This window comes from Xyrauchen texanus, chromosome 3, assembly GCF_025860055.1.
Source record: "Xyrauchen texanus isolate HMW12.3.18 chromosome 3, RBS_HiC_50CHRs, whole genome shotgun sequence".
Classification (NCBI taxonomy): domain Eukaryota; kingdom Metazoa; phylum Chordata; class Actinopteri; order Cypriniformes; family Catostomidae; genus Xyrauchen; species Xyrauchen texanus.
In genome coordinates this window covers 59,319,930-59,339,189 of record NC_068278.1, presented here as the reverse complement: position 1 = coordinate 59,339,189, position 19,260 = coordinate 59,319,930, and the positions used below count along the sequence as shown (strand labels likewise).

General features: G+C 36.6%; 1 protein-coding gene across 1 annotated transcript in view; it reads left to right on the top strand.

The window, feature by feature from the left end:
- The first annotated feature begins 2,409 nt into the window (after positions 1 to 2,409).
- The window catches only part of LOC127625540 (serine/threonine-protein phosphatase PP1-gamma catalytic subunit A-like), a 40,715-nt gene continuing 23,864 nt past the window's right edge, over positions 2,410 to 19,260 (top strand). The window contains exon 1 of the mRNA XM_052100858.1: positions 2,410 to 2,662. Within this exon, the coding sequence (XP_051956818.1) occupies positions 2,608 to 2,662 (55 nt within the window). The 5' untranslated portion in view covers positions 2,410 to 2,607. The remainder of the gene's footprint in view (positions 2,663 to 19,260) is intronic.

Sequence of the window (19,260 nt, the reverse complement as noted above, 5' to 3'; positions counted from 1 at the left end):
AAGATATCAATTGTATAGGTTTAATGCAATAAAAATAACACATTTACTGAATTTCAATTATTAGAACTGTTTCTTTCTGCTTTTGACTCAATTGATTTTATTCAATTGACATTCATAATATTTTAAAGTAAAAAAAACGATAAACCAAATCAGCATTAAAGTTTGTAGGGAAACAAAATCTGTTTTATTTTAATACAATGACAAAATAAAGGTTAGTTATATTATTTTAAAAATTGTAGGAAACAACATGTCTTTGTAATATGATGCTTGCTATTTTTTCACACAGTATCTTTTTTTTTAATACATGAAAAAATAAATAAAATAAAAGACACTGGCAATTTTGGCATTACAAATCAGGCCACTTTTCTATGTAAATTAATGTCAAAAAAAGTCTTTAAAAAAGTTCTCACAAAAGCTATTTAATGTATATTTTGAAGCCGTCACTCAACAAAATATTGTAACAATTTTTTATATTTACATATTTAAATTCCATGAAATAAAATTGAGTAATCTTTAACTAAATTAAATTAATAAAACTTAAATATATTCAAGGTCTATTCATTTAATTTGTTTAAAAATGACTAAATTCAATTTAAATGAATTTCGTTATGAAATTGAATTAAATGCAATAATGCAATTAGTTTGGCATTAATGGATTACCGCTACATCTTCAGTGTAATTATGGCAGGTGTCTTGTATCAGGTCCGTGTGTGCAATTCCACTCACACACACACATACACTCACACATACACACACATACACACACACACATGCACTCAAACGCACACACACTCACACACACACACAAACACACACACACTCAAACACACACACATACACTTATACACACAAACACACACACACTCAAACACACAAACACACACACACTCAAACACACACACATGCACTCAAACACACATACACACACATACATACACATATTATACACACACTCACACACACTCACATACTATACACTCACACACACACACCTACACTCAAACTTAAATACACAAACACACACACGTGCACTCAAATGCACACACATACACTTATACACACAAACACACACACACACAAACACACACACACTCAAACACACACACATGCACTCAAACACACACACGTGCACTCAAATGCACACACATACACTTATACACACAAACACACACACACTCAAACACACACACATACGTACACATATTATACACACACTCACACACGCACGCACGCACACACACACACACTCACACTCACACACACACACCTACACTCAAACTTAAATACACAAACACATGCACTATGTGAATTCATCATACACTGTTGGAAAATAAACAAATGACTTTGAAAAGGTTTACATATAAAACAAGTAGGACAATATAGCAACATCATGTGTGGTGTGGCCAATTCAATTCAAACTCCATTCTTCAATTGTACTCAACACTCCATATATCAGGCAACCACTAGAGGACGCCACAGTTCTGTCTCCATTTACTTCTAACTTCTACAAATGATTTAAATATCTCCTTTATCTGAGGAGAAACACTGTTAAATTACTGTATTGAAATCCCTCTTCAACTTTTATTTGCCCAACAAGTTCACTTACAACTAATAATAGACCTGTACAGAATATTTCAGCACTGTAGGCTCATACAATGCAAGTGAATGGTGACCAGAACTTTGAAGCTCCAAAAAGCACATAAAGGCAGCATAAACGTAATCCATACGACTCCAGTGGTTCAATCCAAGTCTTCATAAGTGATATGATCGGTGTTGGTAAAAAATTAAACAAAATGTAAGTCCTTTTTCTCCATAAATCTCCACATTCACTTTCACATTCTAATTATATTGCTTTTGACGATTTGCATTCTTTGTGCATATCGCCACCTACTGGGCAGGGACGAGAATTTGCAGTAAAAAAATAACTAAAATGTTGATTTGTTTCTCACCCACACACTTCATATCGCTTCTGAAGACATGAATTTAACCACTGGAGTTTTTAATGTGCTTTTTAGAGCTTCAAAGTTCTGGTCACCGTTCACTTGGATTGAATGAACCGTCAGAACTGAGATATTCTTCTAAAAATCTTTGTGTTCAGCAGAAGAAAGAAAGTCATAAGAGTTTGAGATGACATAATGGTGAGGAAATGATGAGATCATTTTTGGGTGAACTGTTCCTTTAATTGTCATGAAAGTAATGTTAGAATTCTCCAATAGCTTCCAATAATAAATATAGTCAAATATAGATTAAAAAAACTAAGCCAAGTCTATAGTGCTCATTGACGTTCAACGTCACTTGTTATTGAGAAAGTCAACCCTGCCGCCACCCCTGTGCCCTATTTTCTCTATTCTTGTGGTATTCATCCGCGGGCCGGATTCCAGCAGCTGTGGTGACGCTGCTGTGTGAGTATCCTTCCGCGCACAGCCGGTGTGTGTCACAGCAGCAGCACGTAACCAACGGTCCGCTCCAGTCCAACAATTTAAGTCTGGTTTTAGGGCAATGCAGACGTGTTTGTGTCATACTTCGGTTTATTTGTAATCGTAAGAGCTTTATCTGTCGTGTCTGGGGTGTTTAAAGCGGCAGTGTGTGTGTTTTATTGGGCTCGTCATGGCTGACATCGACAAACTCAACATAGACAGCATCATTCAGCGGCTCCTCGAGGGTGAGTTTACGTTAGCAAACATCAAAAATAAGATACATTGTGCTTAAAATGTTGTTATTGCTGCATGTGGATATTTATCTGTCTGTTTATATCTTTTCGAGTCGTGTTTTGAACAGTTATCGGAGCTAACAGTGTTAGCTGAGCTTTAGCTCCTCACTTTCGTTAATGACTGTGTCTCAAACCTTTGTTAGTTCCCTACATAGACAGCAGTCTCGCGGAATAATAAGCTATTGTTATTTACAACGCGTAATGAAACAACAGCTTATTTTATTTTGTCGATCTAAACGCGTTTTTGGTGTCCCAAATGCTGCCTAGCAGTTTTGGGTAAGTTACTCTAAAAAAGTAATTAATTACTAATTACTAATTACATCTTCTACAGTGTAATTTGATTACTGTACTAATTATTCTGTCTGAAAATGTATTGAATTACTTATTACTGATTACTTTCTAAAAATCCTGATCAACCGCCACCAGTGTTGGATGTAATGCATAACTAAGTAATTAATTTCTGTAATTAAATACATTTTTCATTAATTTATTTACAAATACTTCTGATGTAATCATGTTAAATACTGTATATAGACTCTAGAACAATTCTATATAAAATAATATTGAATAAAATCGAAATTTAACATCTAAAATGTATGTTTTCTAATTTAACGCTGCCCCTTTAAAATCTTGGGCCAGTTCATGAATAATTAATTTGATTTTATATGATTTATTTGAAAGACTTGAAAGAACAAAACAAGGATAGACATGAAACTGTTCATCTGGTCGAGGTTGATATGAGTTTTAGAAAGTAATTTGTAATAAGTAATGCAATTACTTAGTAATTGTACAATGTAGATGTAATTAGCTAGTAATTAATTACTATTTTAGAGTAACTTACCCAACATTGACCAAGGATAGACATGAAACTCTACTTTTAATGCTTTCAAATAAATCATATATAATCAAATTCATTATTCATGAACTGACCAAAGAATTTAAAGGGGCAGCGTTAAATTAGAAAACATATATTTTAACATTAATTGTTACATTTTGAGTTTAAATTCACTATTGTTTTATATAGAATTGTCGATATACAGTATTTAACGCAATTACATCAGAAGTAACTGTAATTAGATTACTGAAAAATTAAGAATAATCCTTTACTTTTCCAATGAAAATGTATTTAATTACAGTAAATAATTACTTAGTAATGCATTACACCCAACACTGCTGCCTAAATATGCTATTTTCTTGTATGTCTGTCCAGTATAGGGGATTTCAGTGATTGAGATGCAATTATATGCACAAAATATGTAATTTTGAACCTATTGTATGCTATTAGCTATACTATAAACAACTGGGAAAGTCATGGGAATACATTAGTCAAAAGGTGCCATTAGAGCTCATTTTAGGACATAAACAGGATTATCTTAAGAGAGATGTGATTGAAATACTAACGGTTTCAAAAGTATAGTCACAAGATGCAAACATTATACATGGTAATGTGATTTTAGTGCCATAAAGTCACTTACTAACCTTTTCTGAGTAAAGTTATCTCCAATTTTACAACTTAATTGCCATGACCATAAAAATTATGATTGAAACAACTTCACAGCTCAAATAATCCACAAGTTTTAACAGAAGAATTCATGTAAGTGCTTTTATAAAATTATAAGCGTCACATTTCTGCCTTTTTAAACCCTACGAAAATTGGCCCCATTGACTTCCATTGTAAGTGTCTCACTGTAACCTCGATCTTTGCTTTATTTAAAGAAATATTTGTTTGTGGTAATCAATATTATCCCACAAATGCTGTCGATTAAGCCCAGAATATTCCTTTAAGTCTTAAGATTTTAGTGTATGGTTTGTTGTGATTGGTGGGAATCATTTGTTTATTATTGGTTATGCATTGCGCTGATTTATTCATTTGACATGGTTCTGGTCGTAGGCCTGTCGTGATTATTAAATAACCGTCTGATCGCGGTTATTTGAGACGACTGCAGTTATCGGGCATTCAAATTCCAATCACATTTTAATGGCCAATTCCCAATGTGCTCCAAGTCCTCGTGGTGGCGTAGTGACTCGCCTCAATCAGTGTGGCGGAGGACGAATCTCAGTTGCCTCCGCGTCTGAGACCGTCAATCCGCACGTGGCTCGTTGAGAGTGTTACCATGGAGACACATAGCGCGTGTGGAGGCTTCACGCTATCCTCCGCAGCATCCACGCACAACTCGCCCCACTGAGAACGAAAACCACATTATGGCGACCACGAGGAGGTTACCCCATTTAACTCTACCCTCCCTAGCAACCAGGCAAATTTGGTTGCTTAGGAGACCTTGCTGGAATCACTCATCACGCCCAGGTGTGGTAGTCAGCGTCTTTGAATTCTGAGCTACCCAGACCCCCAAATAAGGGAATATTTAAGCAAAGTTACTGTATAAATGCCATGAACGGCGCATTTGTGTTAGGGCTGGGCGATAGGATGATATAATCGGATATTGACGATGTCTTACAAAGATCCCGATGCCGACTGTGAACAGATGATGATCGACGATATTGGGAAATGGCAGAACCATGGATCTGGGAAGTCGCTAAATATATTAAACTGTGGCCAGGATGTGAAACTAGCACCCGCCAGCCGCAACGTGCAAGAAGGCTGAATCCAGTTCGCAAGCTCCTCATCCGAATGTATTTCATGCGGGGGTAATTTTACTCATCTACCCTCATGCTCATGTCTGATGAGCTGTTTGTGTAGAGAGTAAAGAGTTTTCATGTTTCGAATGTTTGCAATAATAATGTTGTCTGTGAGAATGCTGCAAATGACCCAAGACTATCTCAGGAGGTGCTGTGAGTTTAGTTCACTTTATTTCCACGTGATTGGCATGTGTTGTGAACGCAACTCTGCAGGTTCAGTAAAAAATATCTTTGTATAAAAGAAACGTAGACGAACGTGATTAAATCATAAAATAACACAAGACACGTTCACCTTATTTTTTGTCTTTAGGCAGCATTAACTTTGTTACCAAAACACATTCGATAAGAACACACATTCTGCAGCATTATTTTGGGAACACAAGGGAATTTATTAGGCTTCATTATTATTAACTTTACATTTATAATTGTCTTTAGTTCTTAATCTTTAGGCTTTTAGTAATTTTCCACCTGTTATCGTTGACGGATACTCGTGTGATGCAAATGGAGTCGTTGAAGACGGTAAATGTTTCAATAAGCTGGTTAAATTAGATTTTATCACTTCGTTATTTTATTGCTTTTTTCGTTTAAAGTGCAATTTGAATTTAGAAATTTATTTTAAGTTTTTTGTGTTTCAATAAATGAATTACGTTTTTAAAGCAAAATCAATAAAGCAAAAAATTGGATATCGCTCATATAATGTTCTTTTTATGCGATTATCGATAAAATAATTTTTACACAGCCCTTGTTTGTTTGTGTTTTAGTCGAGTCCGAGTGTCACTGAACCGCGGCATCAACCAGCTCCTGTACAGAAGAGCGCTTCACGTGCAGAGGCTCGCGCCAAACTCCCACGAAAGTATAATCTATCAAGTATAAACTTTGATAGTGAACGCAAAGTGCTCCTGTTTCACTTTAAACGATCGTGAAATGGCAAATGTTCCTGGTTCAAACACACTGTGGTAATGATACTGTGGGACGCAAGCTTAAAATATATATATAAAATGTGTGTGTGTGTGTGTGTGTGTGTGTGTGTGTGTGTGTGTGTGTGTGTATGTATGTATGTGTGTGTGTGTGTGTGTATGTATGTATGTATGTATATATATATATATATATTTCCAATGCGGTCTAAGCCCTCGTGGTGGTGTAGTGACTCGCATCAATCCGGGTGGTGGAGGACGAATCTCGGTTGCCTCCGCGTCTGAGACCGTCAGTCCGTGCATCTTATCACGTGACTTGTTGAGTGCGTTAACATGGAGACGTAGCATGTTTGAAGGCTCCGCGGCATCCACGCACAACTCCCCACGTGCCCCACCGAGAGCGAGAATCACATTATAGCGACCACGAGGAGGTTACCCCTCTACCCTCCCTAGCAACTGGGCCAATTTGGTTGCCTCTACCCTCCCTAGCAACCGGGCCAATTTGGTTGCTAAGGACTCTACCCTCCCTAGCAACCGGGCCAATTTGGTTGCCTCTACCCTCCCTAGCAACCGGGCCAATTTGGTTGCTAAGGAGACCTGGCTGGAGTCACTCAGCACCCCATCGGACTCGTGATGGTCAGTTCTCGCTGAGCTACCCAGGCCCAATTTTCAGATGGTTCTTGAATGTTGAGAAGGTAACCGCAGATTATGTAGAGGTTGGAAGATAAAAGTGAATGTTGCGAAATACTTTGAGCCTCTTTGTGAAGGGACCACCAGGCGTTGCTCATAGACTGCAGAAATATATAACGAGACCATTAATAGTCACAGCCTTTAAATAGACAATTAATCATCATAGTCGCAATTATTTGTTTGACAATTAATCATCAGCCAAATTTCATAATCATGACAGCCCTATTCTGGTCAAAGGTGAATTTTTTTATTTGGCACATAATCATGGATTGTTATTGTTTATCTGCAGTAAGGTAAAAGGCATTGATACCCTAAAAGAAAGCTTTGAATGCTTGAAAATAACCTAAATGAATTGAATAGACTTCAACCTCAAGGCCAGTCTAGAATTCATATTTTAAAATTGAAGCATTCATGTCATCAAATGTAAAAAAGCAGGCGCACGTGCCGCATAAATAACGTTACCAAGAAAGTTACAGGAAGGTGTGTGTGTGCCTTGCGGTTAAAATAATTATGACGTCAGATGAGGAGGACACTGACAGGGAGAGATAAAGCAACAGACCTAAAAAGAAGCAAAAGTTCCTCAGAAGTTCCTCACCAAGTATCAGGAGCAATGGCCGTGCCGCCGCCCCTCAAAACTGCCAAATCATGCATAATGCACATTGTGCAAGTACGATTTTGACGTCCAAGGAGCTTCAGGCAATAATGTGGCTAAACCTCTAGTTACAAAGTCCTACATTTCTAGAATTTGTTTATGTGTGGCTATATTAGCAGATTCAATTATTTAATTATTAAATAAAATGGAAATCCTGACAGTGTTTACAGTGATGTTGTTGTTTTGTTTACATTACAACACAAGTTTCTGTAAATACTTTGATATAATGTATTTTTTATCTTGTAATATGTTTTCATTTTAATGTTTATTAAATAATTGAACGCCATTTAATTCTTGTGTGCTTATACAAACCGATAACATCTCAATCAATGAAATATTAATCATGAAAAAAATGTTTTTAAAGAGGTGTACTGAAAGTTTTGAGCTTCACTGTATATTATAATATAGCCCAGTGCGGTGCAAGTTTGTAAAATATTAAGAGTTCTTAAGAATATGAGTAGGGAAATGACCGTGTGCAAAGCGAAGTGCTGCAAAAGCATGTGAACATTGAACACATCCCATTAAACATTCACTGTGGTGTGAAAAAGTAAGTGAACCCTTGGATTTAATAACTGGTCGATCCTTCTTTGGCAGCAATAACCTCAAAGCAAGTGTTTCCGGTATTAAACCTGCACAACGTTCAGAAGATATTTTGGATCATTCTTTGAGACAGCAATATTTTTGTTAGAAGCAGCGGCTTTCTTCATGATGTCCTGCCATGGACACCGTACCTGTTTAATGTTTTCTGTACAGTAGACTCATGAACAGAGATGTTAACCAGCTCCAATGATTCCTTCAAGTTTATCTGTCACTCTAGGGTTCGTTTTTACCTCATTGATCATTCTGCGGTGATCAATCTTGACTGGACGGCCACTTCTAGAGAGAGTACCTATAGTACTAAATTTTACATTTACATTTACATTTATGCATTTGGCAGACGCTTTTATCCAAAGTGACTTACAGTGCACTTATTACAGGGACAATCACCCCGGAGCAACCTGGAGTTAAGTGCCTTACTCAAGGACACAATGGTGGTGGCTGTGGGACTAGAACCAACATCCTTCTGATTACCAGATTACCAGTTATGTGCTTAGACCACTACACCACCACCACTCCCACTAAATCATCTCCATTTATAGACAGTTTGTCTCACTGTGGACAGTTGAATATCTAACGGCCACTTCTAGAGAGAGTACCTATAGTACTAAATCATCTCCATTTATAGACAGTTTGTCTCACTGTGCACAGATGAATATCTAACGGCCACTTCTAGAGAGAGTACCTATAGTACTAAATCATCTCCATTTATAGACAGTTTGTCTCACTGTGCACAGATGAATATCTAACGGCCACTTCTAGTGAGAGTAACTATAGTACTAAATCATCTCCATTTATAGACAGTTTGTCTCACTGTGCACAGATGAATATCTAACGCCCACTTCTAGTGAGAGTACCTATAGTACTAAATCATCTCCATTAATAGACAGTTTGTGTAACTGTGCACAGATGAATATCTAATGGTCACTTCTAGAGAGAGTAACTATAGTACTAAATCATCTCCATTTATAGACAGTTTGTCTAACTGTGGACAGATGAATATCTAACGGCCACTTGTAGAGAGAGTACCTATAGTACTAAATCATCTCCATTTATAGACAGTTTGTGTAACTGTGCACAGATGAATATCTAACGGCCACTTCTAGTGAGAGTAACTATAGTACTAAATCATCTTCATTTATAGACAGTTTGTGTAACTGTGCACAGATGAATATCTAACGGCCACTTCTAGAGAGAGTACCTATAGTACTAAATCATCTCCATTTATAGACAGTTTGTCTCACTGTGCACAGATGAATATCTAACGGCCACTTCTAGTGAGAGTAACTATAGTACTAAATCATCTCCATTTATAGACAGTTTGTCTCACTGTGCACAGATGAATATCTAACGGCCACTTCTAGTGAGAGTAACTATAGTACTAAATCATCTCCATTTATAGACAGTTTGTCTCACTGTGCACAGATGAATATCTAACGGCCACTTCTAGTGAGAGTAACTATAGTACTAAATCATCTCCATTTATAGACAGTTTGTCTAACTGTGGACAGATGAATATCTAACGGCCACTTCTAGAGAGAGTACCTATAGTACTAAATCATCTCCATTTATAGACAGTTTGTCTAACTGTGGACAGATGAATATCTAACGGCCACTTCTAGAGAGAGTACCTATAGTACTAAATCATCTCCATTTATAGACAGTTTGTCTCACTGTGCACAGATGAATATCTAACGGCCACTTCTAGTGAGAGTAACTATAGTACTAAATCATCTCCATTTATAGACAGTTTGTCTAACTGTGGACAGATGAATATCTAACGGCCACTTCTAGAGAGAGTACCTATAGTACTAAATCATCTCCATTTATAGACAGTTTGTTTCACTGTGGACAGTTGAATATCTAACAGCCACTTCTAGTGAGAGTACCTATAGTACTAAATCATCTCCATTTATAGACAGTTTGTCTAACTGTGGACAGATGAATATCTAACGGCCACTTCTAGTGAGAGTACCTATAGTACTAAATCATCTCCATTTATAGACAGTTTGTCTAACTGTGGACAGTTGAATATCTAACAGCCACTTCTAGTGAGAGTACCTATAGTACTAAATCATCTCCATTTATAGACGGTTTGTCTCACTGTGGACAGATGAATATCTAATATCTTTAAGATAACTATGACCTTTTCCGGCTTTATACAAGGCAACAATTCTTGATCGTAGGTCTTCTAAGATCTCTTTCAGTCCACGTCAGCAGATGCTTCTTGTGAATGAGCAAACTCAAAATGTTTGAAAGTAGCTCTAACCCACACCTCCAATCTTGTTTCATTAAATGGATGCCAGATTTGCCAACTCTTGACTCCACTTTTGACGTCATTAGCCTAGGGGTTCACATACTTTTTCCAACCTAAACTGTGAATGTTTGAAGTGTTCAATATGTGCAAGAACAATACTCTTAATCTACTTAGGCAGAATCGTGTTGGCATTAGCAGAATGTCTGGAAGCCAGATATATTTGTTCTTGCAGGCTGATCTCACAATGTGCAATAAAGCTAACAGCATTTCTGAGGAGCCTCGCCCTGTTGTTTTCCACCTCGCCAGAGTTTAGACGCAGCAAATCGCAGCACATGCATGTTTTTGCTTTACAGCCCCGAAACCTAGCCAGGGTGTGAGTCGCGGCGCCCTTCATCGTCCCGCCCTAGTATTAATACGGCTGTTCACCTGGCAATCTGTTCCCGTTACATAACCGCACACATGGTGTGTTATGGCGCTTGGTGAGGTGCCACGACCTGCCTTGTAGTTTATAGATAGAGAATATCCAGTCCTGGAGCCCGAGTCCACATGTCAATCAGAATGAGCTTTATTGCCAAGTATGCTTGTTGCTAAGGAGTTAGGATATGTTGGATGAATATAAATGGACTAAGCTGTGTTTTGCACATAATTATTGCTCAATGGGGCAGTTTTGGAAAAGCTGTTCTTGTGCCTGACGGTTCTGGTGCTCATGTGTTGCAGGTTTGGGCGTTCACAGATTCGCCCATCTTATAAACTCATCCCAGACACACACAGTGTACACTTGGTTCCCTGTTATATCATAAACAAACTTGGTATCATATGACGACTGACATGGCGACTACAAAATATTTGTGTTTGCACTGTAGGCAGAACATGACAATAAAACGGTCACTTGCCCAATCTGATCACTTATGTTTATAATATTTATATAAATGGTTATTTTAAACATTTAGTTGTGTTAAACATAACCGTTGCCAATTCAGCTGACTTTTAAATGCCACCAAGAACAGGTTATTATAAAAAGTGCTAATACACGTGCTAATAACCGGTACTGTCTCTTTAAGAAAACTCTGCATTTCTGGAAACAGCGTATTTAAATGAGCGCATGTTAATGAGAGAGACTATTACTCTAGAGCTGGACAAAAAAATCCAAACACTATTTTTAGACACATTTTTCTTTTATTTATTTTGTCAATTCGATATCGAGCCTCAAAAGCCAAAACAATCTTTTACTCTTACGCAATCAAATTTCCTTAAAGAGACAGAACCAGGTTTTAGCACGTGTTCAACAAAACAATATAAATAACCGTAAATAGTACAAATTATGCAAAAAAACAATAAAAATGTTAACAAAATATAATATATGTAATATAATATTATACTTCTTGATAAAATGCATTGATTTGTTCATTTGTAAAAAGCTAAAATGTGACCAAAATGATGGAAAACTATTAAAACTAACCCCATTTAATATATAATTAGTCAAATGTATATTTTTGTATTGTATCTAGTTTGAAGGTCACATGTGTAATTCACAGAATTAGCTGGGAGAGAATTATGCACCTCCGTTTTGAGTGAAAAAAGCATAATTTATGGATATTTTGGGGAATATTAAATCAATTATGTAAACATTTTGTACTGTTTGTCACACTAGTGTGCTTTAATGTTTAACCAGGATGTTTGTTTTTGAAAAGTTTGCTTTTATTTTGTACAAAATAGCACAAACGGTCAAAAATGACCGGCCATTGAAAATCAATGGGGGAGATCAAAAATAAGTCAAAATTGAGTGTTCAGGAGCATGCTCATGTTCACATATGTGCATGTGTGCTTGCAAACATACAGGCCTTGGACCGGTGCATGTGCATATACACACACGTGTGCACTAACACACACACACATGCTCACGTACATGCACAAACTCTTGAGTATTACATGCTTTATTTTTCTCAGAGATTAACTTTATCCTTCTCTGAACTGCATCCAACATCCATTCAACATTATCCCACACACACACACACACACACACACACACACACACACACACACACACACACACACACACACACACACACACACCACCACCAGAACTGTCTTTGCCCCACAGTGACCCCTCTCCAATAGAATTGATGATCTTTATTTCATTAAGCATTGTGTGTTTCAAATGCACAGCACACATTTGCAAGGCACATGCAAAATCAGTCATGTGCACGAGGACTCAAAACCACCAGGTGTTCGTTCATTTGGTTTGATGTTGATTAGAAAATATAACAGAAATAGGAACAGTGTTGGTATCTTTGTTCCATGAAATGGGACTTTATATGACAGTGTTAGGCCAGTTCTCTTTGTCACAATGGTCAGATTTGACACGGAACGTTACAAGTGATACTTTGTGTCCCTTTTCAGAAAATAAAATCATTTCAAAATAAAAGTCCAGTTTTTTTGCGATATTCCCCATTAATTTTCAATGGCCGGGCAGCTTTGACTGGGAACACCACAACTTCATTGATTCTATTGGAGAGGGGTCACTGTGGGGCAAAGACAGTGTGTGTGTGTGTGTGTGTGTGTGTGTGTGTGTGTGTGTGTGTGTGTGTGTGTGTGTGTGTGTGTGTGTGTGTGTGTGTGTGTGTGTGAGAATACGCAAAAAAGTTTGTGTGTGTGTGTGTATGTGAGCGTTTGTGTGTGTTAGTGCACACGTGTGTGTATATGCACATGCACCGGTCCAAGGCCTGTATGTTTGCAAGCACATATGTGAACATGAGCATGCTCCTGAACACTCAATTTATTCTTATTTTTTATCTCCCCCATTGATTTTCAATGGCCGGTCATTTTTGACCGTTTGTGCTATTTTGTACAAAATAAAAGCAAACTTTTCAAAAACAAACATCCTGGTTAAACATTAAAGCACACTAGTGTGACAAACAGTACAAAATGTTTACATAATTGATTTAATATTCCCCAAAATATCCATAAATTATGCTTTTTTCACTCAAAACGGAGGTGCATAATTCTCTCCCAGCTAATTCTGTGAATTACACAAGTGACCTTCAAACTAGATACAATACAAAAATATACATTTGACTAATTATATATTAAATGGGGTTAGTTTTAATAGTTTTCCATCATTTTGGTCACATTTTAGCTTTTTACAAATGAACAAATCAATGTATTTTATCAAGAAGTATAATATTATATTACATATATTATATTTTGTTAACATTTTTATTGCTTTTTTTGCATAATTTGTACTATTTACGGTTATTTATATTGTTTTGTTGAACACGTGCTAAAACCCGGTTCTGTCTCTTTAAAGGGGTCATGACATGAGAAACCAAATTTGCCTTGATCTTTTGGTATATAAGAGGTCTTTGTATCATTAAAACGTCCTGCAAGTTTAATATTTTAAGACGTCCTCCCCATTCTAAACGAATCATTTATTTAATCAAGCTCAAAATACAGCTCGTTCTGGATTCATGGTTAGAAGTGACGTGTCGGTTAGAAGTGACGTACCAGCGTTTGCATATGACCGCCTCCAGCACAAGATAACTACGCTCTAAGCGCAAGACAACTACGCTCATTTCAGTATCGTCGTACGCCTCACAAGTGTTCAGTCGATGGACAGCGAGCTCTGACAGAGACTACTTGTGCACAGGAAAATTACGATGCCACACAGATGTGCTGTTCCTGGCTGTGGTCAAACAAAACCTCTGAATAAGCTGCCGAAAGATCCAGACGTCAGGGAAAAATGGATGCAGTTTATTTTTTGTGGACGTCCCAGTCACGGCAGTGTTAACTTAAGCGTTTGTTCTGTACATTTTAAGGATGACTGTTTTGAGAACAAATCTCAATATGATGCTGGCTTTGCCAGAAAACTGTTGCTCAAAGATAAGTCCGTGTCGACTATTCTGGGAACAACGACGACGCAAACTGTAAGTAATCTATTTTAAACTTTAAACTACTTTTTAAAGCGCAATTTCATTCATTATGAATAATCAGAGTGTTTTTACTTAGTTTACTTGCATATTGTTCTGGCTGGGGCGTCAATAATTGATACATAGGCACTGACGTTAGCCAATCATAACAGTGGGCGTTAACACTGAAGTCTTAAATGGAAAACGCCCCCAAAACAGACTGTTTGAATCAGAGGATGAGAAACAGGGTGGGAAAAGGTCATAAATCACTAGATTTTAAAAGTTTTTCTTAAAAAAAAATATATTAATACTATAATTGCACCTAAGGGAACATAATAATACAATAAAAAAAACCATGTCATGACCCCTTTAAGGAAATTTGGTTGCGTAAGAGTAAAAGATTGTTTTGGCTTTTGAGGCTCGATATCGAATTGACAAAATAAATAAAAGAAAAATTTGTCTAAAAATAGTGTTTTTTTTTGTCCAGCTCTAGAGTAATAGTTGCTCTCATTAACATGCGCTCATTTAAATACACTGTTTCCAGAAATGCAGAGTTTTCTTAAAGAGACAGTACCGGTTATTAGCACGTGTTCGACAAATCAATGTAAATACCTGTAAATACTACAAATGATGCAATCAAACAATATAATAGATGCAGTATAATATAATATTTATTAAAACATTGATTTGTTCATTTTTTAAAAAGCTAAAATGTGACCAAAATAAGGAAAAACAATACTATGACCCTAAATGAGCACCTGATTGTTAGAGATGGATAAATACTGCTCTGAAATGTGTAATTACATAATCTGATATTTATGTAATTAAAGGGATTTGCCCCATATATATATAGTTTCAAACCAGTTTCCCTAACACTGATGTAAGGCGGTGACTATGCTAGTATACAAAATATAAGCGACTCCAATACAAACAAAGCCTTGTTGATCAAAGAAACACTTAAATACACAAAACTTGGCGCAAAGCGAGTGAGTATAATCTAATCTAGCTAATCTCAGAATGTGCCCAATCAAGTTCTAAAACTTGCCCTTGTGGTTTTGGCTTTGAGGAAAATGATGATACAAGAAATAGTAAAATTAATGGCACACACAAGGACATTTTGGGAACATGAGTTATTGAGACAGTGAAGTTACTGCATCGTCACTCCACAAAAACTCCCTTTTACACAAAACTACACCTTAAAACTAATGCAAAGTGCACACATTTTTGCATACTCGGATAAATAAAAAAAAACACAAACTAAAAAAAGTAGCACTACTTAAATAACGTGGAAACACTTTCAGCATTCTTTATACTTCCACTGGTCCACTCCATATACATACATATTCATGTGTGTATATTTCAGTTATAATGTCCCTTTTGCTTACATATGAAATACAGTATCTCCCAGCCAATGCGGTTAATTATACAGTGTACCCATTAATAAATATGTACAATATGAAAATATTAATTTTACTATTTATTTTTTATTTGTTTTTCCTTATTTTGGTCAAATTTTAGCTTTTTAAAAAATGAACAAATCAATGTTTTAATAAATATTATATTATACTGCATCTATTATATTGTTTGATTGCATCATTTGTAGTATTTACAGGTATTTACATTGATTTGTCGAACATGTGCTAATAACCGGTACTGTCTCTTTAAGAAAACTCTGCATTTCTGTTTGTTCTGATTTCAATGTCAAGCCCTGCGCATGCAGGGCTTGACATTAACTTTTTGAGGCACTTGTCCTTCGGACAAGTAAATTTATGTTTCACTTGTCCTTGCACAAAAGTCACTTGCCCGGGTAAAGATTTATAATTTCATTTATTTTTTTGTGTTTTGCTAATGCAGAATTCGAACAAACCATTGAAAGCATTTAAAACATTTACACAATTTCTGTTATGTACTGTTTTGCAGCTTTGTCCCAAGATCCTTTGGTAACATACAGACCGTGCAGTTACTTGAAAGAGGAATTATTTACTGCGTCATCTCAGTTACAGTTCGTACATTATCAGGGCTTGGAAATACTGTGACTTGCTAAAGTAGGCAAATGGCTAATAGTAATATTTAACTATGTACATTGTACAACCAATACAAATGCTGTTAAAGGATTAGTTCACCTCAAAATGAAAATTTTATGATAATTTACTCACCCCAATGCCATCCAAGATGTTCATGTCTTTCTTTCTTCAGTGGAAAAGAAATTAAGTTTTTTGAGGAAAACATTTCAGGATTTTTCTCCACACAATGGACTTCAAGCGCAACCATTGCTCAGCAATTGAAATAAAGTTGAAATGAAATCTAAATAATAGATTATTTTAAATTAGAAACAATGCCTAGGCAATTAACTGATATGATATGCCTAAATAAATATGATTAAGTTTAACAACACGTTGAAGTCCAAATCGATGCAGTTTAAAAGGGCTTTGAAGTGCTTCAAAGGGCTGTGCACGTTCCCAGCTGAGGAATTGGGTCTTTATCTAGCTGAAACGATCGTTCATTTTCTAAAAAAAAAAATATTTATACTTTTTATAACCACAATTGTTGGTCTTGTGCTGGTCTGCGACGTTGGAAACATCACAAAATATTATTTTTTTATTAATAATTATAAAATAAAACAAAGATGTCGGACGATTTTGAAGTTGGAGGAGAAAATTAGATGGAATTTTCATTTTGAGGTGAACTAATGCTTTAATGCTTTTAATGCTTGCTTACAGTAGCTACACAGCTGCCGACGCTAAGTTAGCTAGCTAACGTCACTTACTTGTCAGCCAGGTTGGGTTGCGCCCGACAGACGCCACAGAACATTACTCCGTCTTCATAAATAACCCAGTCGAATTAATCTTTCCATTTGGTTAAAAAATTTCGTTCCCGTTTTAATTCCTATGTTGTTGGTTTAAGGTGACTTCTTGTTTTTGGAGCTTTTCTGTTTATAACCTGAAAAAATAACGAGGCATTTTAATGTTTTCTAAATCAGTGTTTGCTGGAAATATACCTCCATCTCCGATGTAAAGCGGATGCGCCTTTAGAGAGAAATTCATATGGATTGCATAATCAGACGGTAACGTTAGGCTATTTTCTTTCGATTCGAATTGGTTCTTTAAAAGTGGACATTTCAAGCTTTAGCCTAACGTTACATAGACTATATTTTGTTTCAGTTCAGTTTCAGTTCACGGAGACCATGAAAGCACGCCTGATTGTTTTATTTTATTTTGCAAAAGCACGTTTTCTTGTTATTGTGAATTTACACAAATAAAAGTAGTTGCAAATTATGTATTATTATTTTCAGTATGACCAGAAATGATAGAGTATTTAAGTTGTTTCCACTGTTGATAGGAAAACGCAAGTGTTCGCGCCCGCGCCTCTATTCCATGCAGTGCGCGCTCCACACTCCGCACAAACCCTTGGATATGCGTCAAAATCTTGTGTTTATTAAAAAATGTGTTAGTTTCAAATCGATTAAATTAAATCTGTAAAATAGACGTAATGAGTGGCACATAACGTGAAGTAACATGGCATTTTATTTTGTTTGAAATTTAACTTGTCCGGTCGGACAACTAATTTTCTCTTCTACTTGTCCTACAAAAAATCCACTTGTCCCGGACAAGCGGACAAGCCTTAATGTCGAGCCCTGGCATGTTAATGAGAGAGACTATTACTCTTAAGGTTGCAATCAATGATGAACTCTTCTGCCTCAAGAATTTAATGCATTTTAATTATCTGAATATATGTGTGTGTGTGTGTGTGTGTGTGTGTGTGTGTGTGTGTGTGTGTGTGTGTGTGTGTGTGTGTGTGTGTGTGTGTGTGTGTGTGTGTGTGTGTGTGTGTGTGTGTGTGTGTATATATATTATATTTAAATATTTAAAGATAACCATGTATAATTATTTCATCATCATATATTTAATTATTGTTATATGAGGAGCTTTCTCTGCAAATATTTGTATATGTGATTAATCGCTATTTAATTAATCGGGACACCATGTAATTAATTCGATAAAAAATTGTAATCGGTTGAACACATCTTGAGATCTCTTAGTTCGGATTTGCGCTCCAAGTGTTTGAACACAAGAATGTAACACATGTTTGTGTTGTTCTGCTGAAGTGTTTGTTCACTGTATAAACTGTGTGTTGCTCACACAGCTGAAGTTTCACTTACTGCCCCCTGGAGTGAACAGGTGGTACTACAAGCATTTCTCAGGAATCTTCCTTATGATGGTCCGGGGGCATTGCGATTAATTGCATAATTTTTTTTTTTTACGTGTTATTTTTAGTCAAATTAATCGCACTGAATATATGCGTTAAATTGACAGCCCTTATAACTAAACTTTCTGTTTTATAGAGCTAAAAAACATGGTGAAAACCATCAGTATTTAACTTATTTAAGCTCTGAATGTGTTTTTAAAGTCCCCGTGAACCGGAAGTTGCAAACGACTTTTCTCCAGTGTTGTGACGTATTTCCGAGAGAAACGGAATACTAAATGAGGCAAAATAGTGGGCGTGGCTTTTCTTTCCTACTAGCACCTGATTGGATCTAAAAAGTAGGTGTTTCATTCAGAAATGGAAGCAAATCTTAACGCAAGTTTACAATCGGTTGTTGAGAATTACTCGCCGCCTGAAACACCGCCAGCAGTCCCCTTCCTGCAGCAGGAGGAGGAGGAAGATGAAGAAGAACAGGAACACACGGAGGATCATTTCGTCATGTTTGAGCCGTTACATGCGGAGGGTTCGAATGGTAAAAAGTGTTCCGTGAGTGTCACAACCAAAAATGCTCCTCCTCGCCATCTCTCCTTTCACACGCTGTCAATGCTCGCAAACACACAGGCAGCCTGTCTACTGTCAGTTGGAGGGGCGTGGTTACGGATGTTAAGGAGACACCTAAACCGTTAAACCTACGT